The sequence below is a fragment of the Astyanax mexicanus genome, chromosome 4 (assembly GCF_023375975.1).
Source record: "Astyanax mexicanus isolate ESR-SI-001 chromosome 4, AstMex3_surface, whole genome shotgun sequence".
Taxonomy (NCBI): Eukaryota; Metazoa; Chordata; class Actinopteri; order Characiformes; family Acestrorhamphidae; genus Astyanax; species Astyanax mexicanus.
In genome coordinates, this window is record NC_064411.1 from 782559 (window position 1) to 804956 (window position 22398).

At 37.1% G+C, this 22398-nt stretch overlaps 1 protein-coding gene across 1 annotated transcript in view; it reads right to left on the reverse strand.

The window, feature by feature from the left end:
* fndc7a (fibronectin type III domain containing 7a) overlaps positions 1 to 22398 on the reverse strand; it is a 31517-nt gene that overhangs the window by 8920 nt on the left and 199 nt on the right. Inside the window, exons 2-10 of the mRNA XM_049476539.1 lie at positions 21250 to 21268; positions 18808 to 19065; positions 16324 to 16581; positions 12285 to 12542; positions 11258 to 11512; positions 8171 to 8425; positions 6637 to 6894; positions 3750 to 4004; positions 1561 to 1815 (exon numbers count right to left, since the gene is read on the reverse strand). Of these exons, the coding sequence (XP_049332496.1) occupies positions 1561 to 1815; positions 3750 to 4004; positions 6637 to 6894; positions 8171 to 8425; positions 11258 to 11512; positions 12285 to 12542; positions 16324 to 16581; positions 18808 to 19065; positions 21250 to 21268 (2071 nt within the window). The remainder of the gene's footprint in view (positions 1 to 1560; positions 1816 to 3749; positions 4005 to 6636; positions 6895 to 8170; positions 8426 to 11257; positions 11513 to 12284; positions 12543 to 16323; positions 16582 to 18807; positions 19066 to 21249; positions 21269 to 22398) is intronic.

The window sequence follows — 22398 nt, forward strand, 5'->3', positions numbered from 1 at the left end:
TTGTTTTATTTTATTATTTTTATACTTTTTCTTTATTTTTAAAGCTATCATAGACAAATTGTTCAATGGTTCAATAGATATTTAGCTTTTTATAAAGAGGCAGACACTGTGGAGGAGGTGAGTGACAGGCTGTGTGGTGAATGTGGTGAAATATATATTTTTATATATATATTTTTCGTGTCACACTGAAGACAATTATATTTACATCCTGATCTGTAAATACGGGGCGGGGGGGTCGGTCAGCGGCGGCTGGAGCGGTGTGTAAGCTCACGGTGTTGTGGGCGGGGCTCTGCAGCGCGCAAAAAACACCACAAAAACTCGCTAGATTTGTCGGTAGGCGCTTTCTTTTTTTTTTTTTCTTTTTTTTTTTTTACAAAAAAGTCGCTAAAGGGGCTGAAAATTGGCAAAATATAGCGACAAATTCGTTAAATTGGCAGCACTGACTGACAGTCACACTGATTAAAAACAGGGCTTCTCTCACTGACGCGACTCAGGGATTATGTCACACGCAGCGCCGCGTGCAGTGCCGCGCAGGTAGTGCCTGCAAATTTAATGGTCCAATGAAGGTAATTTAAAAACCAGGACATTTCCTCACTTTTTGAAAAAGAAAAAAACGGACGTTTGGTCACCCTACTATATCTAATTGTGTAAAATTGACTTTTGGTGTAGTAAAATATGATTAAAAAAAACGTACCTTTGTTGAATAGCCCACCTCTATTCTCCTACATCTTTCTGAGATTTCTGAGATGTCTAAGTAATTTTGTGCTTTTTGCTCAGCGCTCTGTACAACGACCGCTTTTTTAATTAAATTGCTTTTTTCACCGCTATCCAGGCTTAAATTAGCTCCATATACCTCGTTGGGAGAATCCGAAGAGCCCTGACATTTAAAACTGGTTTTGAGTTGTGATTATTAAAGGTTTATTAAACTAGAGCTTAGATTGTCTGCCCGAACCCGACGTGGCCCGGGTTCGGGCGACTCCCTGCTGAATCCGACTCCCGCTTCACGGACAGAATCGGCACAACACCCGCCGCTGTAGAACTGCGGGAGTGAAAACAGCGCTTATAAATAAATCAGTTTAGTTTCACTTTCAGTTTTCGTTATTTGGTTCGTTTTCATTAACAATAATAATTGGTTACTTAGCAACATTGTGATTATCACACCAGAGCTTTATTTAAAAATAAAAATAGAATAAAAAAACACATGCCTACATCTCTCGGGCAGAGATTTCCCACCACATTCCTCGGGCCGGGTCGGGCCGGGCTCCAGAAAATAGTCTGAGATGTAGGCATCTGTTTTTAATTATATTTTTATTTTTAAATAAAAAATAAATGTTAGAACACTGCAGAAGATGGCACAGTGAATGTGTGCTGTAATCAAAGCTTAAAGTACTCCAACCAAATACTAGTGTGTGTGATCTTCTTTAGCCAGGCAGTGATTACATAGTTATGACAGTATCTTTTAACAATGCTAGCTCTATATTTATATATATATATATATATATATATATATATATATATGGCAGTCCTGTTGTAATGAGTGTGAGTGCCTGAGTGACTCACTGGAACTGAAGCCATGGTAGCTGCACTGAGATATGTGCCCCGTCATGCTTACGGCCTCCAATGAGACGCTGTAGTTGGTGCCACATGTGATACATCCCATCAGGCAGTGTGCGTCCATGGTGTGGCACTTGGCGTGACCTCGTGATGAGTTCAGTGACGTGATGTAGGACTGGGCCCCGGTGGCGTGAGACCACACCACGCTGGTCATGGCCTGCGTCACCTGTTCCACGCTGAGATCACTGGGACAGCAGGGACCTGAAACAGCAGGTTTAAATCACTTTATTATATATAACTGAGTACAAACAGCAAACACACACCACAATGCTTAATCTGACCCGTTTTACTGAGCACTATAAACAACAATCATCAGTTACAATTTAATAAGCAATATGTCTAATTACTAGAAATACTGTGCCTTACTTGTGAAATGCAAACAAAAATGAGTTTTGGTGGTTGGTATATTTTATACCAACCAATGATGCATTTATTTTAAGTTACACTACACTGGTACCATTTAATTTTAGGATTTTTTAAAAAGCAAATTTGTGATACGATTAGCACTGCTGAGGTAAATTCATGATTATAATAGCACTATTGAGGTAAATCTACGATTAGATTAGCACTACTAAATAAATGTATGATTAGAATAACCCTGATGTGACAAATTCATGATTATATTAGCACCACTAAGGTACGTTTTCTGATTAGAATAGCACTGCTAAATTAAATTTATGATTAGAATAGCACTGTTGAGGTAAATGTATGATTAGAATAGCACTGTCAAGGTAAATGTATTATCATAATAGCACCGTTAAGGTAATTGTATGATTAAAATAGCACCGTTGAGATACATTTATGATTAGGATGATTAGAATAGCACTGATGTAACAAATTCATGATTACAATAGCACAACAGAAGTAAATGTATGAATGTAATAGCACTGCTGAGGTAAATGTATGATTAAAATAGCACCATTAAGGTAAGTGCATGATTAGAATAGCACTGTTAAATTAAATCCATGATTACAATAGCACTGCTGAGGTAAATTTATGATTAGAATAGCACTGATGAATTGAATTCATAATAAGAATAGCACTGCTGACAGAAATTTATCATTAGAATAGCACTACTTAGGTATATCTATGATTAGATATGCCCTGCTACAGTAAATGTATGATTAGAATAGCACTGATGTGACGAATTCATGATTAGAATAGCACTACAGAAGTAAATGTATGATTGGAATAGCAATGCTGAGGTAAATTTATGATTAGAATAGCACGACTGAAATAAATGTATGTGTAAAATAGCACAATTAAGGTAAATTTATGATTAGAATAGCACTGCTAAATTAAAATTATGATTAGAATAGCAATGTTGAGGTAAATTTATGGTTTGAATAGGACTGCTGAGGTAATTCTATAATTAGTATAGCGCTGTTTTTTATGATTAGAATTTATGATTAGAATATATCACTGCTGAATTAAATGTATGATTAGAATAGCACTGTTATGGTACATTTATTATTAGAATAGCACTGCTGAGGTAAATGTATGATTAGAATAGCACTGTTAAGGTACATTTATTATTAGAATAGCACCGCTGAGGTAACTTTATGTTTAAATAGCACTGCTGATTTAAATTCATGATTAGAATAGCAACGTTGAGGTAAATGTATGATTAGAATAGCACTGTTAAGTCAAATCTATAATTAGAACAGCACTTTTGAGGTGAATTTATGATTAGAATAACACTGATGAATTCAATTTATGTTTAGCATAGCATGGCTGAAATAAATGTATGGTTATGATAGCACTGCTGAGGTAGGTTTATGGTTAGAATTGTACTGTTGAGGTAAATCTGTGATTAGTTTACCACTGCTAAAGTAAATGGATGATGAGAATAGCTCTGCTGTGGTAAATGAATAATTAGAATAGCACTGCTGAGGTAAATTTATGATTAGATTAGCAAGTAGATGTTATTTTTTTTTGTATATTTTGCTTTGTTGGTTCGTCTGCAGGTCTATTAAATGATAGACTGTCATCTTGAATTAATTTACTTGGCTATTAGTTTTCAGGCACATGTTTACTGTATATTAAAGTTATGGAAATTAAGTGTTTAGTGACCGAATTTAATCAGTTAAAACGTATGTTATAATTAGAACTGAACCAGTCCTGCTGTACTCTACCTGTCTCCAGTGGGACGCTATAGCTGGGTAAGCTCATGCCCACTGAAGTCGAGGCGTAAACTTTGACCTCAAAGCTTGTTCCACAGGGCAGGTTGGTGAGGTCACAGGAAGTGCTGCTGGACGAGCAGCTGAGGCTGATGCCGGTGCTCAGAGCACTCACGCTGTAGGTCGCGTGACTGTTGGGAGCTTTCCATAAAACCCGGACTGCAGAAGAGCTGAGCTGGGTGATGTTCACGATTTCAGGAGTGCACGGGGCTGAGACAGAGAAGACTGAGTTAATCACAAGACAAAATCCACCAAAAGGGAACACAGAATGGTTGCACAGTTAAATTAGTTCCCACTAGTTGCTGTGGTATCCTAGGTGGATGCTGTGATGTTGCTAGATGGCTGCAAGCTGGTTTCTATGCTATTGCACAGTATGGTATATGGTATAATCATAGTTTGATAAGGCGTTGGTAGTCAGTCCCTATGGCAGGGGTGTCCAAACTTTTTTTGTTGGGGGCCAGAAGGAGAAATATATTTGAAGTCACGGACCACAGACATTTTCCTGATTATTTCATTTACACACCATTTTACTTGACTTACTATCTTTATCTTTGACTGTTGTGTAAACTAAGATTTTTCAAACTGATGTTTCATTTCATGATGTCTCTTAATATTAAACTCCTTAATTAAGGGAACTTTTAGACTCTTTGGCCCGTTTTTCTGTGCTAAACCTGCGTACTCTCTCCGCTTTTAGACTCTTTAGCCCGTTTATCTGCGCTAAAACTGCGCACACTTTCCGCTTTTAGACTCTTTGGCCTGTTTTTCTGCGCTAAAACTGCGCACACTTTCCGCTTTTAGACTCTTTAGCCCGTTTTTTTTTTTGCGCTAAAACTGAGCACTCTCTTCGCTTTTAGACTCTTTGGCCTGTTTTTCTGCGCTAAAACTGAGCACACTCTCCGCTTTTACACTCTTTGGCCCATTTTTCTGCGCTACAACTGAGCACTCTCTTTGCTTTTAGACTCTTTGGCCCATTTTTCTGCGCTAAAACTGAGCACTCTCTCCGATTTTAGACTCTTTTGCCCCGTTTTTCTGCGCTAGAAATGCGCACTCTCTTCGCTTTTAGACTCTTTAGCCTGTTTTTCTGTGCTAAAACTGAGCACTCTCTCCGCTTTTAGATTCTTTAGCCCATTTTTTTGCGCTAGAAATGTGCACTCTCTCCGCTTTTAGACTCTTTGGCCCATTTTTCTGCGCTAAAACTGAGCACTCTCTCTGCTTTTAGACTCTTTTGCCCCATTTTCTGCGCTAGAAATGCGCACTCTCTCCGCTTGTAGACTCTTTGGCCCGTTTTCCTGCACTAAAACTGCGCCCACTTTCCGCTTTTAGACTCTTTGGTCCGTTTTTCGGAGCTAAAACTGAGCACTCTCTCCGCTTTTAGACTCTTTTGCCCTGTTTTTCTGCGCTAGAAATGCACACCCTCTCCACTTTTAGACTCTTTGGCTCGTTTCTGACACCTAGCGTTTAAACTTTGAATCTCACATTATAAAAACCTGTTTAACAGCGGGCCAACTTTCATTCTATTTCTAAAATACCTCGCGGGCCGCTCCAAAAAAGGAAACGGGCCGCAAATATCCCACGGGCCGTAGTTTGGACACCCCTGCCCTATGGTATTCTAGGTGATTGTTAAGATGGTGTTGCTAAGTGGTTGCTAACTGATTGCTGCTCTATAGCTTTTTCCAATAAGATGTTGCTAGGTGGTTGCTAAGGTGCTAAGGTTAGATGGCTGGTAGGGGATTGCTATAGAATAGCCGCTGGTTGAAAAGGTGTTGGTAGCTGGGTGCTATTGTATTTATGGTGCTGCTAAATGGTTGGTTGCAAGTGGCTGTTGAGGTTCGAGGTGGTTGCTGTGGTGGTGCTAAATGGTTGCTAAGGTGCTACTATGCATTTGTTATGGTGATGGATTGTTCCTGAGGTATTGCTTTGAGGCTGCCGTCATGTATCTGGTGTTTATTTAACCCTTGTGTGGTGTTCATATTTTTGTTACTCGTTTACTTTGTTACTTTAATTTGTATTTAATTCAGCAAAATTAAGCAATTCTACATTAAAATGCTTTAGACATTCTTGCTTCACCTAAATTGTAAGCAATATAAACAGCTTACATGGTTAATATTTGCCCTTTACCTTTCTTATGTTACATTTCTTTTAAAAAGTGCTACTCTTTTTTTATTAGTTTTTTAATAAAATGTAAAAGAAAATGAATTAAACTCAAGATATGAGTAGAAAATTAGTTTAGTTTCAAATTTACAAATAAAGCAATGTTTATTAGCCCTTGGCCAAACAAACTGTATGTAATATAAATGTGTGTGTGTGTGTGGGGGGGTGCAGTGTGTATGTTTATTGAAAATGTGTTTTGATGTATGTTTCTCACAAAAAATGAGCCAATGCCAATGAGATGAGTTAGAAAAAATATTTTTTTAGTATCATTTGATGAAAAATAAAAAAAAACGGGACCCACAGACCCGAACACCACACAAGGGTTAAAGAAGAAAACATATCAGAACATAAATGTGTATTTACAAAAGTGCTGACCAAAGCTCTATCCGGACGCAGTTAGTTTCTCAGGGGGACGTCTGTCAAAAATATATTTTACACTTCTACTCAGTGATAAAACTCTTGCATCAGGACTGCAATTGAAAAAACAGGAGGACCAGTGAGTTTTTTTGCTTTCTAGGTCACATGACATCACGTTCAGTAGCTCCTCCATTTCCATTTCTCGCTGTTGATTTTACCTGGATCTCTGTGGAAACGCGCGCCCAAAGTGAGATTACAGTGCACAAATTACGATGGACAAATATGTATTTTATTAAACTCGAGGTAAAGAAAGTCAGAGATTTGTGTAGGGTACCTGTCTCTTGTGTGTGTGCACTGCAGTTGTTGTTACAGCCGCTTATATCATTGCAGGGACGGATGATCACGCTGTACCGGCTGTTGCAGGTGAGGTCAGACAGGGCGCACACGGGCATGGTGTCGTTGCAGTGGATCGTTTCTAACCCGTCTACTGCCAGCGTCTCATACAGCTCCGCCCCTCGCACCGCAGACCAGCTGATCTCCAGCGTTTCAGTCGAAACAAGAGAGACCGTCACGTTCTCCGGACAGCAGGGAACTGACAAGAGAAAAAAGGAGAGCTAAAAAGAACTGAAGCAAATCCAAACAATACCATTTTAGAGTTAATTGGAAGGCCTCAATGAATCACACTTTAGTTCAAATAAAAAAAGATGTTTCTTAAACAACTTAAAGCACGTAATGTAAAATAACTAAAAACACTTTACAACAGGGATCCATTAGTTTACAGCTCTTACATCAGAATGTCTCAACTGATTATTAATCTACACTCGTTAAGACATTATTCATCTGATTGGTGAATGTAAAAAACAGTGATTATCTGACTCGCTCTAGTGATTGGATCAGCTGCCAGGTTCCAAACGTTTTTAGTGAACTGGGAAAATCTGCTTTTAGCTACTAGCATTTTAAACTATTAATATCTAACCACCTTCAGACAGCCCTTTCCTGTTTTACTTAAACTCATTTATTCTTAACTTTTATTTCAGTTCTTCTTTTAGTTTTATTATTTCCTTTTTTTATTTTGTTTCCTTATTTTATTTCTATTATTCTTATAGTTATTATATTATTATTTTTATTATTTTTAATAGTTTTGCATTTTTGCTTTTTAACTTATTTTGATTTTCTTTTATTGTTATTACTATTATTTTTATTTTAATTGTTGCTTTTTTTGTTAGATCATTTATTTATTTGAATGTTTATTGTATTATGTACAAGTTAGTTTTAGCTATTTTTAACTCATTTTTGTTGTATTAGTCTTACTTTCTTTTGATCTTAATTTTTTTTTTGTCAATTTAACCATACTTAATTATTAATTTTATTATTTTTTTATTCTTCTATTTTATTCTAATTCTACTTTTTTAAATCTATTTTTATATTTTATTTACTGCTATTTTCAATCCCTGTTTCTGTAAATGCTCGGCTACATTGAAATTGAGGGCTGCCCTCAATGTACATCCGAGTTAAAATAAAGTTAGATTGATTGATTGGTTGATTTGAATCTCCTGTCTACTAATGTCTTTATTTATAATATCTATTATTATTTAACATTTTTTTGCTTTATTTTAATACATAAGGTGCACCGGATTATATGGCACAATATGCGACACTAGCAAGGAACAGGGGTGTTTCCATGTTTTCCTTCTAATTCAGCAGGTCTTGTATGGATGGTGGGTAACTAACTTAAATAAAACTAAGCTACGTAAACAAAACTGTAATTCTAGTGTAGCTGAGTACATTGTAAGCGAACACAGTGGTGAGGTAGGTGTAGCTGCAGTGTGTGAGTGTGTGTGTGTGTGTGTGTGTGTGTGTGTGTGTACCTGTAGTGTAGCTGAGTATGGGTCCGGGTGGGCTGGGTCCGGCTCCGTTGTAAGCGAACACAGTGGTGAGGTAGGTGTAGCTGCAGTCGCAGTTGTAGTAGCAGGTGGTGCTGGTGGTGTTACACTGCTCTTCAGCTCCATCGTCTCTCTTCACGTAGGCGACGTAGTAATCCACCCACTCCACTGCGCCCCAGGACACTGAGCAGTTCCCTACATCCACCTGACCCACCTCCACTGAGTCTGGAGGACACGGAACTGCACAAACCACACACGAAACAAGAAATGTTTAATAAAAAATAATAAGTAAGTAAAAACAAGTCTGACGGTATATTTTGCATTTTTATAAATGTATAGAACCCCGATACATCAGCTAACATACGCTTGTGCCAGCCAGCAACACAATGGACATGAAGTGGGTAAAGAGCACCATCTACCCACCCAGAGAGAGCATCGCCAATTGGGCTCTCTCAGACTCCGGCTGCTGAAGGTGAAGCAGATTGATCCTGGATTCAAACCAGCGATCCTCAGATCATAGTGACAGCACCTTACTCTGCCGGACCACCCAGAACCCCTTGCATATTTCTGTGCTGTATTACATCTAAGACAGGGGTGTCCAAACTACGGCCCGCGGGCCATTTGCGGCCCGTTTCCTTTTTTGGAGCGGCCCTCGAGGTATTTTAGAAATAGAATGAAAGTTGGCCCGCTGTTAAGCAGGTTTTTATAATGTGAGATTCAAAGTGTGAACCCTAGGTGTCAGAAACGGACCAAAGAGTCTAAAAGCAGAGAGGGTGCGCATTTCTAGCGCAGAAAAACGAGGCAAAGAGTCTAAAAGTGGAGAGAGTGCGCATTTCTAGCACGGAAAAACGGCCAAAGAGTCTAAAAGTGGAGAGAGTGCGCATTTCTAGCGCAGAAAAACGGAGCAAAAGAGTGTAAAAGCGGAGAGAGTGCGCATTTCTAGCGCAGAAAAACAGGGCAAAGAGTCTAAAAGCGGAGAGAGTGCGCATTTCTAGTGCAGAAAAACAAGGCAAAGAGTCTAAAAGCGGAGAGAGTGTGCATTTCTAGCACGGAAAAACGGGCCAAAGAGTCTAAAAGTTGCCGTAATTAAAGAGTTTAATATTAAGAGGCATCATGAAATGAAACATCAATTTGAAAAATCTTAGTTTACACAACACTGTCAAAGATAAAGACAGCAAGTCAAGTAAAATAGTGTGTAAATGAAATAATCAGGAAAATGTATTATTTAAAGTGGTATATTTCATTATTTGTTTTATTACAGAGTTTGTGGTCCATGACGTCAAATATATTTCTCCTTCTGGCCCCCAACAAAAAAAAGTTTGGACACCCATGATCTAAGATATTTATAGAAACACTGAGATTGCTGGCGAGATTGTGGACACCGGAGGTTAATATTGTGCCAAAAGCATTTTTTTAAATATATTTTTTAAAGTAACGTTGTTAAACTTTGATAACAAACCTTCAATTAAGAGACACTAAAGGAATCTATACCTGTTTTTATTTTATTTTTGTCCACCAAAACCAGTACCAAAAGCATTATAACACAACATAAATCGAACATGAAATCCTCATATTCCTAGCGTCAATTTCATGTTGAATGGACCAGTAGAAATGCTCCAGATTAATGAATGAATAAATCATATTTTTAACACTGACTTCCACTGAAAGGTGAAAAGATTTTTTCCTTCTCCTATAACATTGTCAAGTTGGAGATACATAGTTCTTGCATGACACCAACAATATTTAAGGGTGTATTCAGTAAATTCATTCAGTAAATATGCCTGATAAGCAGTTGTGTGGGTTATGAGTTCTGAGAGTGAGGAATTTAGTAAGAAAATGTGAGGAAAGGGGGGTTTGATCAATAAAATTCTAAAAATATTTAAAATGAATAAAAAATCATTAATATAAAATAAAAACTAATTTAAAACACAATCAAAGGCTTTCTAATAGTGCAGAATAATATCAGTTTCAGTTAGTTTCACTTTCAAATCATTGAAACAGCTCCCCAAAACCTCAACCTATACTTTATATTTGACAATATTTCATTACATTTACAGGTCCTCACTCATCTTAATTTATTTAACTAAACTGAGTTATTAAATGATTTCTAGCCTCGCGCTGAATTCAGCTCCGCGCTGCGCGCGCGCGAGAGAGAGAGAGAGAGAGAGAGAGAGAGAGAGAGAGAGAGAGAGAGAGAGCGCAGCGCGGCGCATTTTGCCTGATTTCTCTTGATTAAATATCAGTAAATATGTGCATTATTTAATACACTTGATAGGATCTTATTTATTAAAACGTTTTTTTTTTCTTTTTTAATCGCAATGCTGCGCGCGCTTTTCTTATGACTGCCGCTAAATCCTTATAACTGTTTGATCCAGCTGTTATATTATATTATGTTATATTAAAATCATTTTAATATTTTCGTTTCTATGTTTTGAAATTCGTTAGATTATATTTTTGTCAACATTTTGGGTTTATTTTCGTTTGTTATTTTTCTAATAATAATAGAAATGACATAATTTATATTCTTTTGTTAATTTTTTTAAAGGGGCGAGTAACAAAAGTAAGGCAATAGATACTTTTACTGGTAACTAGTTACTTTTATAGTGGAGTAACTCCGTTAGTAACTCAGTTACTTTTTTGGAGAAGTAACTAGTAAATATAACTAATTACTTTTTGAAAGTAACGTGCCCAACACTGGTTGACAATGAGCAAGTTTCCCGACGCACATCCAGCAAGCTTATTCTATTTGAATGAATAACATGAAACGTTTAAAATTAATACAGACATGTAGAAAAAAAAACGAAGACAAGCTGTAACCTAGATCTAAATAATATAATTTTCATCCCTGACTCTAATTAATTTAAGTTATATACCTGATTTGATCATTTTCTGTACAATCCCTGCTAAAGCTTTAGGTGAAGGAGACCTAAAGAAGGTCAGTGCATGTTTCTAGAAAAACAAAAAAAGTGGGCGTGGCATCGCGATGGTTACCATGATGATATTGTCCATCGGCACAACCCTATTTGGTTACATTATGTAAAAAGTAAAGGTGTGTGTGTGTGCAGCACTTGCAGGTGATCTGGGCCTCTGGCTGGGACGGGGTGCTGGGACCGGCTTCGTTCAGGGCCGTGACGACGACCAGGTGGTTCTCGCTGCAGTTCAGGGGGCTGATGATACAGTACGGCTCTCCATTGGTGGAGGTGCAGTTCTGACCAATGGAGCTCTGGGCGTAGTAGAGGTCAGCTCCACGCACGGGCTGCCAGTACACAGCCATGCCCATAGAGCGGAGGGTCAGCGATACCTGCACATCCCCTGGGACTGGTGGACCTGTGGGAACACAGCATAAACATTAAATAAGATACAACAACATGTCCTTTAACCCTTTGAGACACGGTGGTTACTGTGAGAGAATCCTGCTAGATTTTTCTTATTTCTCACTCTGCAGTTGTTGTGTTTATTTATTTGTGTACATTTCCTACACAACACTGAGGCTGTGACCGAAATGGCTCCCTATTTACTAGTTAGGGCACTATTGAGTATGTCAGCCATTTTTCTTTTTGAGTGTCTGAATCATAAGGGGGGATTCGAACGTGATTTTGAGTGCACTAAAAACTCCCATAATGCATCATGATTTATAGCAAACATGGCAGCTTACTAAGCGAGCTAAATGTGTCCCAAAATTCTTTGAATGTCTCGCTACTAAGCAACAGACAGCCGAAGAAACAGAGCGGACAGCGAACCACCAGGGTTGCCAGATTGTTAGAGTGGGATTCAGAAATAATAAGGTTAGGTTTAGGGGGTTGGACTGAGGATAAGGTAAGGTTTAGGTCTTGGAATGAGGTTATGGTTAGATTTAAAGATTTTGACTGAGGATAAAATTTGATTTAGGGATTCTGACTGAAGATAAGGTTAGGTTTAGGTCTTGGACTGAGGTTAAGGTTAGGTTTAGGTCTTGGACTGAGGTTAAGGCTAGGTTTAAGTCTTGGACTGAGGTTAAGTACGTCTACTAAATGTAAGACGTGTATTAACAGCACATATTTATGATTTTACCTCAGTGTATAAAGGTGCTTCACTACCGCTACTGTCCACAGATTCTTACGTGTGATCTGGTAGACGGTGATGTCGTCTCCAGGAATTCCCTCGGGGTCGAACGCTGTGGCCTTGATACAGTAGGTGACTCCAGGCTCCAGGTTGTTGAAGGTCATATTGGTCTGGGTGGTGTTGAGCTTGAGACGGGTGTCGGACCCCCCCATGATGATTGTCAGTGAATACAGAACCGCATGGTCCACTGGGTCCCATGTGACCACGATGCTGTCGTTAGCAGGAGACATGGAGACGAGGGCTGGGGCGACCACCACTGATGGAGGGAGAGAGAGAGAGAGAGAGAGAGAGAAAAGAAGACAGAGAGAAATGCAAACAAGAAAAAAATTATTATAAGTCGTGTGTCCTTCGTAAAACAATAAAATAACTATTATGTATGATTTTGACCCCATGTTGACATCAGAAAAACCCCAAACCCACAAGTCAGCAGTTCTGGTGTGACTGCCAGGAGGATTCTGTGTCAGCCAATGGCATCCAAGCCACACATGCCTGCTGTATAGTAATGTTTCATTACTGTTTCAATCTTTCATTGTATTGAATAAAACTGAATTTGCTGATGCCACATACAGTGAAAAAGTTTGAAAAAGTTTGCGCACCCCTATTAATCTGAATCATTTTTAGTCGTAAATATTTGGGTGTTTGAACAGCCATTTCAGTTTGATATATCTAATAACTGATGGACACAGTAATAATTCAGGATTGAAATGAGGTTTATTGTACAGAAAACAGAAAATGTGCAATATGCATTAAACCAAAATTTGACCGGTGCAAAAGTATGTGCACCCTTATCATTTTATTGATTTGAATACTCCTAACTACTTTTTACTGACTTACTGAAGCACAAAAATTGGTTTGGTAACCTCATTGAGCTTTTGCATTGCATTTCTGCAAGCACGCCACAAACAGAGTCGCCTGAGGTGAGCTTGCGCTTTTGCTTTTGCACAGGCGACTCTGTTTGTGGCGTGCTTTTGCAGAAATGGCTTCTTTTGCATCACTCTCCCGTACAGCTTCTCCTTGTGCAAAGTGCGCTGTATTGTTGAGCGATGCATGTAACATGCTAGCAGGTTAACTTAATAACTCAATAACTAATTAACCTTCATGATTGTATTAGTATAGTTTAAATCAATATTAGATAAGTATATGTTTAAAAAAGTTTTTTTCAAGGTTTTCATGGGTGTCATAATTATATCACATGACGGTACATGAATATGGTTGAGATAGTGATCCCGTGGTGTAACTAAGTGTTAATAGAGGGTTAAAGAATGCAGTGTTTTGCATGGAATAGGAGAAAAACGCATCCTGCTCATCTTACTCAGGCGTATTCCTTCGGGAGAGGAGACAACCCAGTTCTCAGGGTTTTACCTTTTCATACGGTATTGTGTATCGTGTCCTCGGGCGGCTATAGTGAACACTGTGGTAGTAGCCGATAGCACCTCGGGCACTACGGCACAATAGAGAGGAGGACCGATACTGTTCTAAAGCCACAATCCTAAACGCCACATCATTGTTGTGCAGACAATTCAGAAATCTCAGCGATCGGCTCAATGTGTTTTGATTATGATCTTAGAAAATCTGTGTTTAATTGAAAAGGTCTGGGCAGTCTGGGTAGATTTTAGTAGGTTCTTAATGTTATGGTAATCTAACTCCCTCCCTCATTGTGTGTGTGGAATTATTTATTTATTTATTTTTCATTACAGTTAGTCTAATGTTCTCTTCAGTGTGGAGGTTTTAGTTTCAGATTTTGTTTAAATCTAGATTTGGGTTTAAGCTACTTTTTATTGTTCTTCACATAATTGTTTTTTTTTTTCATTTTACTGGATTTGATGCGATAAAAAGCTGTGATACAGTTGTTTATTGGGATTATTATTATTGTTTGTATTTTTTCTTTGTTTCATGCTTTTCCGTTTTATTTTTGTTTTATATTTTTTTTTTTATTCATTTTTAATATTTAATTATTATTGATTGCTATGCTCATATTTTAAGTTTTAATTTTTGTTCAACTATATTTGTCCTTGCTCTAGTTTTTGTTTACTTCTTATTATTATTCCAAGTTTAAATAAAGGTAGTTTGACTGATTATTTGATTGACTAATTGATTAATTGATTAATTCATTCATGTATTAATTTATTCATTCATTTATTAATATTAAATCTTTGCGAATTTTGCACTGTTATATTTTTTCTTTACATCTACCAGAGACTACAATCCTGTTGAAATATTGACTTCTAATGACTTTGATTTAAACACAATAAAACTGAAATATACTGAAATATACTGTAAATACCACAGAAACAAAGTATATGCAATTACAATCAAAACTGACGTAACTACAACATTCAGTTTAATTAAAAAAAGAGGCCATTCAATAACCCTATCCATTCATTCATTCATCTATTCATCTACTCATCCATTATCTCTTGTGAAACTAAAGGTGAAACTCTTTAAAGCTCCTGGGAATCTAAATTAGATTTTTATTTTTTAAAGAAGTTAATCTGACTCTGAAAGGGCTGAGTATTAAAGCTGATCACACCTGTGATGCATGTTTATATAGCAGTGTTTTTTGTTACTGGTTTAACATATATGGATTGAATAGGACAGCTTACAGTTTATATAATATTTAAGTTGAAACTAGAAAACCAGAAAACCGGGGCAAAGAGTCTAAAAGCGGAGAGAGTGCGCATTTCTAGCACAGAAAAACGGGCAAAAGAGTCTAAAAGCAGAGAGAGTGCTCATTTCTAGCGCAGAAAAACAGGCCAAAGAGTCTAAAAGCGGAGAGGGTGCGCATTTCTAGCACAGAAAAACGGGCAAAAGAGTCTAAAAGCAGAGAGAGTGCTCATTTCTAGCGCAGAAAAACAGGCCAAAGAGTCTAAAAGCGGAGAGAGTGCGCATTTCTAGCGCAGAAAAACGGGTAAAAGAGTCTAAAAGCGGAGAGAGTGCGCATTTCTAGCACAGAAAAACGGGCAAAAGAGTCTAAAAGCGGAGAGAGTGCGCATTTCTAGCGCAGAAAAACAGGCCAAAGAGTCTAAAAGCGGAGAGGGTGCGCATTTCTAGCGCAGAAAAACGGGTAAAAGAGTCTAAAAGCGGAGAGAGTGCGCATTTCTAGCGCAGAAAAACGAGCCAAAGAGTCTAAAAGTTGCCGTAATTAAGACGTTTTATATTAAGAGACATCATGAAATAAAACATCAATTTGAAAAATCTTAGTTTACACAACACTGTCAAAGATAAAGATAGTAAGTGAAGTAAAATGGTGTGTAAATAAAATAATCAGGAAAATGTGACTTCAAATATATTTCCCATTCTGGCCCCCAACAAAAAAAGTTTGGACACCCCTGCTATAAGCTCAATATAAAAAAATATATGTTTTATTCAATTTTCTATTCGTAAACCATGTTAAATCGAATTTGATCAGAGGAAAGTCACTCAGACAATTTTTTTAAATAATAGGTCTAGGATTCTTCAGTGTTGCATTGTTAATTAACATCATTCTGAACAGATTTCACTCTCAGTTTTTCACGTTCAGTTTTAACGCTCTACTTACTAAAAAATGTCAGGTTTAAATCAGGCTTATAATGACAGTTTATGGGGCGGATTGGGTCGGGCTCGGGCAGAACGTGCATATTATATTAACCCATGCATCTTCCCTATTGGTTCCTGCTATCATTTATTTACATGGTGGGCGTGCCCCGCCCATCAGGGCTAACTTTCCTTCATTTATGTTTTATATAATGTTGTTTATTGCTTGGCCACTTTGTTGAAAGCCATGAGAATAAGTTACCATTATTGATAATACTACCTATTATGCAATTAATATATTTATAAATGTATAAATATATTTAAATTCTAAAATTTAAAAAAAAATAGTTTCACAATAATTATCACAGACAGGAGTGGTCAGTAGGGTTTTTTTAGAGTCTAAATTGGTAACTAAGCCATAATAAGGCAGTAACAGAACATATTTCATGATTATTTACCCTGGAAATCCGATCAAATGATGAAATGAGTGTATTTAGAGTCTGGGATGGGGAAACTGGGCGTACCTGTTCTAGCTGGAACTGTGTAGGAGGGCTGGCTTCTTCCTCCAGTGTTGACAGACATGACGCTGAGGGTGTAGTTGGTGTAGGGGCTCAGGTTCAGCACGGTTCCGGGGGACGTCAGAACCACAGACTCCGAAAAGAAACCTTCATCGTTCTCAGCGCGGATAATGTAGCCGGTAGCTCCGGACACAACGCCGAACTCCACTGTGATGCTGTTGCTGTGTTTCGAGTACGCCTGGACGATGGACGGGATATCAGGAGCTGGTGTATCAAACAAAGAAATGAACACAAGGCAGTTAAATCAAACATGTCATGTTACAATGTTTTGATTCTTGACACAAGAAGTAGATGCACAGCGCTGTCTCTGTGTCTGTGTGAGTGACAGGCTGCTGCTGCCTGAGAAGCACTAGGGGGAGGGGGAGCATGAGGGAAACGCACGTGTGGAAAGCTGTCCTCCCCAGTTCAGCACAGTTTCGCAGCGCAGATATTTTCAGTTGCAGCTGAATTCATGCTTTTAATGGCAGAAAAACGTATTCTCAATCTTATTTGCCTTTTAAAATGCCATTTAAATGCTGATTAAAGAGCCGATTACTCTTGTTCTGCTGTTTTCCTCGGGTTTTGAGAGCTCGGTGCTGACTCAGCTCTTGATTGGTCTGACGCGGGACAGCACATGGGTGGGGGCGGGGCTGGTGATGTCATGGGCTCTGTATTGTTTAATATGGTGATATATATATAAATATATATATCTTCGAAAAAAGAACATTTGCAATTTAATTTCTTTTCCAATATCGTGCAGCCCTATCTAAATCAATTACCTAGATTATATATATATATATATATATATATATATATATATATATATATATATATATATATATCATTTGTATTGGTCCATTTTTCTTGGAATCTGGATGCAATGGAGTGAATAAAAGCCATGAACCAAAAAAAAATTAACAGATGATTACATGTATTTCTCTTAATCATGAAGCTCTAATGACATCCTGTATAACTGTCCTGACCCACTTTGTCCTGTATTATTATCCTCTCTCTATCAGTGTTCTCTCTTTTTGTCTCTCTCTTTGTGTTTCCCATGCAGGGAGTACAGATTGTAGGTCATCCTGTCATTGGATATTCTGTAGCGTGTAAAGTATTATGGGGCAATATGTTTGGTAATGAAGGACAAAAGCGAGGATTCATGAGACAGTGTGTTGGTTATTATTTAACAGTTTACTAGGCAGCGGTGGAGAGTGAACACATCATTGTATTGTATTAAAAAATGTACAAAATATTCTCCTTAATGGGATTTTTAAATGTTAAACTAGCTTTATTTATTTTCTTGTTAAAAGCTGGCAAAATTTAAAAACTTGATACCAAGCCAATTGTCAGTGTAATGTCTATCAGTTCAACTTTCAGGCTAAAGTTGAACATAGAAAATCGGGTATAAAACACCATTATTTCTTTTTTTTCAATTAACTTTTGTGAAGAAGAAATTTGAACAGAATTGACCATTTTTGCATCTTGTAATAAAAATCTGATTGTATAATGCAAATGACTTTTGTTACAAGATGGAAAAATCACAAAATTGAGACAAGATTCATTTTTTTATTATTTTTTTTTATTTTCTCAAAAATTCTAATTGTGAGGTGCAGAAAAAAAAGGGAAAGCCTGCCAGCTTCTGACTCACAGCAGTAAGTTGGCTTGAATTTTGAGTTTTCTTAGCTTTTTCCTTTTGACACTGGAGTGTGTTACAGTACTTAAGAAGATGTTTTGTGTATTTGTATTTTACTAAAGTATTTTCATAAAAAATACACTTTAATTTAACTCCATTACTGTAACTACATTTCAAACTTAAATACTTTTAATTTTCACTTAGGGAACACTTAGTTTTGAAATGGTTTTAACCTGTCGTACATACAGAAGCTACACAGAGCAGCATGGAGATCAGCATCAGTGTAACAGTTTAAAATTAGGGGAGTTTTTAGTCTTGTTATGAAATGAATAACTCGAAGGTAAATACTTTTGTACTTTTCCTTCTTCTTTTACTGGAGTTACCTTCAGTATTTCTATTTTAGCTAAAATACATAGTTTGTGTTTTACACAGTAAAAAAAAAAAAATTTTTGGAGCTTCGGTTACTGTGCATTACCGGCTGATAACGTTCCACATTGCAGGGTCGGAACTAACTGCGGTATGATAGGTCAATTTATCTTATCTTAACTTTATCTGTCTAGAATTGAGATTTGCTGCAAATGTGGAGTAACATGCATTAAACTGATGAGTGTTACATTCATTTAATATTGTGTTAATTTTAAAATATGTAATCAGGGGGTTAAACACTTAATTTAACACTGTGAATTTGAATAGTAATGACATTATAACGGTTAATTTTTTTTTTTCTGTAAGTAATGTGTCACTAATGTTTATGTGAAAATAATGAATGAACAGAGATGTAGACATTAAATCAAGTAAAATTGATGAATAAAAGTCACCAGTGGTCTCCTCGGTCTCGGCGCTGCTGAGCACGTTGACGGCGTTGTCCATGGCCTCGACCCGCATGGTGTACACGGTGTTCGGGGACAGCGAGTTGACAGAGCCCATCACCGTGCTGCCGCTGAACTGGGCGAACACGGGTTGGTCGTGGGAGTTCTTGGGCGTGGCGGTGATCTTGTAGGAGGTGGCACCCGAGCGCCCACTCCAGCGCACTGTCATACTTTTAGATGTAACCGTGTAGATGGACAGTGTAATATCTGAGGAGAACAACACAGATATTTATGATTTAGTTTAATTCAGCTTATTCTATAGGCTTATTCTAAAATAACTTTTTACTTCAATATAACTGTGTACATAAAAAACAAATATATATATATATATATATATATATATATATCACATTTTACTGAATATATTTTAAATGCAAATGAATTCCAAGCTGAATGTAACTGATTATATTTAGAACTCAACCCTACACTTTCATCCTAACCTTAAACTAAACCTTAAACCTAACCCTAAACCGAGCCCTAACCCAAATCTTAAACTAAATCTTAAATCTAACCCTAAAACCCAGCCCTAACCAAAACTTTAAACTAAACCTTAAACCTAACCCTAAAACCCAGCCATAACTCAAACCTTAAACTAAACCTTAAACCTAACCCTAAAACCCAGCCATAACTCAAACCTTAAACTAAACCTTAAACCTAACTCTAAAACCCAGCCATAACTCAAACCTTAAACTAAACCTTAAACCTAACCCTAAAACCCAGCCATAACTCAAACCTTAAACTAAACCTTACATCTAACCCTGAACCCATCCCTTACCCAAACCTTAAAACTAACCCTAAAACCCAGACCTAACTCAAACCTTAAACTAAACCTTAAAACTAACCCTAAACCCATCCCTTACCCAAACCTTAAACTGACCCTAAAACTAACTTTAAAACCCAGCCCTTACCCAAACCTTAAACAAAACTTTAAATCTAACCCTAAAACACAGCTCTAACCCAAACCTGAACCCAAACCTTACACCTAACCCTAAAATCCAGCCTTAAGCCAGACCTTAAACTAAACCTTAAACCTAACCCTAAAACCCAGCCCTAACTTAAACCTTAAACTAAACCTTAAAACTAACCCTAAAACCCGGCCCTAACCCAAACCTTAAACTAAACCTTAAACCTAACCCTAAACCAAGCCCTAACCCAAATCTTAAACTGACCCTAAAACTAACCCTAAAACACAGCCCTAACCATAACCCGAACCCAAACCTTAAATCTAACCATAAAACCCAGCCCGAACACAAACCTTAAACTTACCTTAAATCTAATCCTAAAGCCCAGTCCTAACCCAAAACTTAAACTAAACCTTAATTTTAACCCTAAAACCCCGTCCAACCAAACCTTAAACTAAACTTTAAATCTAACCCTAAAACCCATCCCTACCTCAAACCTTAAACTGACCCTAAAACTAACCCTAAAACCCAGCCCTAACCCAAACCTTAAATCTAACCCTAAAACCCAGCCCTAACCCAAAACCTCAAACTGACCCTAAAACTAACCCTAAATCCCAGCCCTAACCCAAACCTTAACCCAAACCTTAAATCTAACCCTAATACTCAGCCCTAACTCAAACCTGAACCCAAACCTTAAACCTTACCCTAAAACCCAGCCCTTATCCAAACCTTAAACTGACCCTAAAACTAACTCTAAAACCCAGCCCTTACCCAAACCTTAAATCTAACCCTAAAACCCAGCCCTAACCCAAACCTTAAATCTAACCCTAAAACCCAGCCCTAACCCAAAACCTCAAACTGACCCTAAAACTAACCCTAAATCCCAGCCCTAACCCAAACCTGAACCCAAACCTTAAACCTAACCCTAAAACCCAGCCCTAAACCAAATCTTAAACAAAACTTTAAATCTAACCCTAAAACCCAGCCCTAATTCAAACCTTAAACTAAATCTTAAAACTAACCCTAAAACCCAGCCCTAACTCAAACCTTAAACTAAATCCAAATTTAACCCTAAATCCCAGCCCTAACCCAAACCTTAAACTAAAACTTAAATCTAATGTTAAGATTAGGGTTCAGGTTAGGGTTACATTCAATAGAGAACTATTTACTATCACCTTACTGTTAAATTATATTTCATATATATTCAGCTGAATGATAAAGCATTTACAATGCACCATCTGTGCAAATCTGCTCATAAATACACACAACATTTTAACATTTAAAATAATCTACATTATTGTGGAATAATACATAATAATAATTATTCACTAAAATAAACTATGCTTAATGCTCTACTCAGAAGAGTATAAAACGACACATTTGTCAGGTTTGTTGTAATTATTTATTTTTTTCAACTTAGAGCCAGTATTTAAATTAAAACCCTTTTTTTTTATAGCTGTTAACTTTAAATTATCAAACATTTGCTTACCATTCTGTGCAGCACATAGCTGTAATTGAAACAGAGAAACACAGCAATGACACACAAGAATGTTAGAAAATATCAGAAATCTCTCTCTTTCTGGGTGCCGGGCTATTATTCTTTCTATTACTCTGTCAGACAGGAGCTTATTAAGCTCTATCAGACCCTGAGGAAATAGCCTAGATACTGCTGAACATCACTCAGCGTGGATTTGCATCTGTGCAGCCTGCATTTCTCCATGAATCCAGTGCACAGCATCTCCAAATCCCTTATAAAAGCACAGCACTGCACCCACACATGCAATATGCAAGCTACGAAAAGGTGTTAATTTATTACATTGTAGTAAAATAACCCAATCCTGAGCTCTGTTTTACTTGTTCTGTTTTACTAGTTCTGTCTACACACTGACAATGTGCATTCATAATGTTTTATAAATGGTGCATTATGATGCACCATACAAGGTCATATTCCAGACTAATTAAGTGCTTATAGTGATATGTATAGCATGTCATACATTTAAAAAGGTGAAAGGTGTCAAGTGTGTTACCTTATTAAAAAAAAAAGACTCATATTGATAATATCTGTTTAGAAGAACATTTAACATACGGTACCACTTTAAAATAAGACTACCTTTATAAAGGGTATAAAGGGTGTAAATGCCTTAAAAATCATTAATAACACAGTTATAACACATACGTAGAAAGGGCAACAATGACCTGTTGTTTGCCAAATAGTGAACTATATCACACAGCCATCTATATTGTTGTCCTTTCTACGTTTGTGTTATAACTGATTATTAATGATTTTTAAGGCATTTACAACCTAATTAGTAACCATTAATAAACTAATTGTAAATCATTTATAAACCCTTTATTAAGGTAGTCTTATTTTAAAGTGGTACCTAACAAACTAATACAGTTAAAGGGTAACACTTTACAATAAAAGTCACAAACGACAGCACTTACGACAGGAAATTAATGACTACATTTTAATGCTTAAGAATCTTGTAATTAATGATGAATTAAAATGACTTATAAGTTGTTATACAAGATAATGCAGACAATTATAATTACGAGGCATTAGGCTATACATGAACACCGGATTCGTAGGACCTGTTACTGCTTCTGCTTAATATGAAGACACAGTTTTCTCTACTAA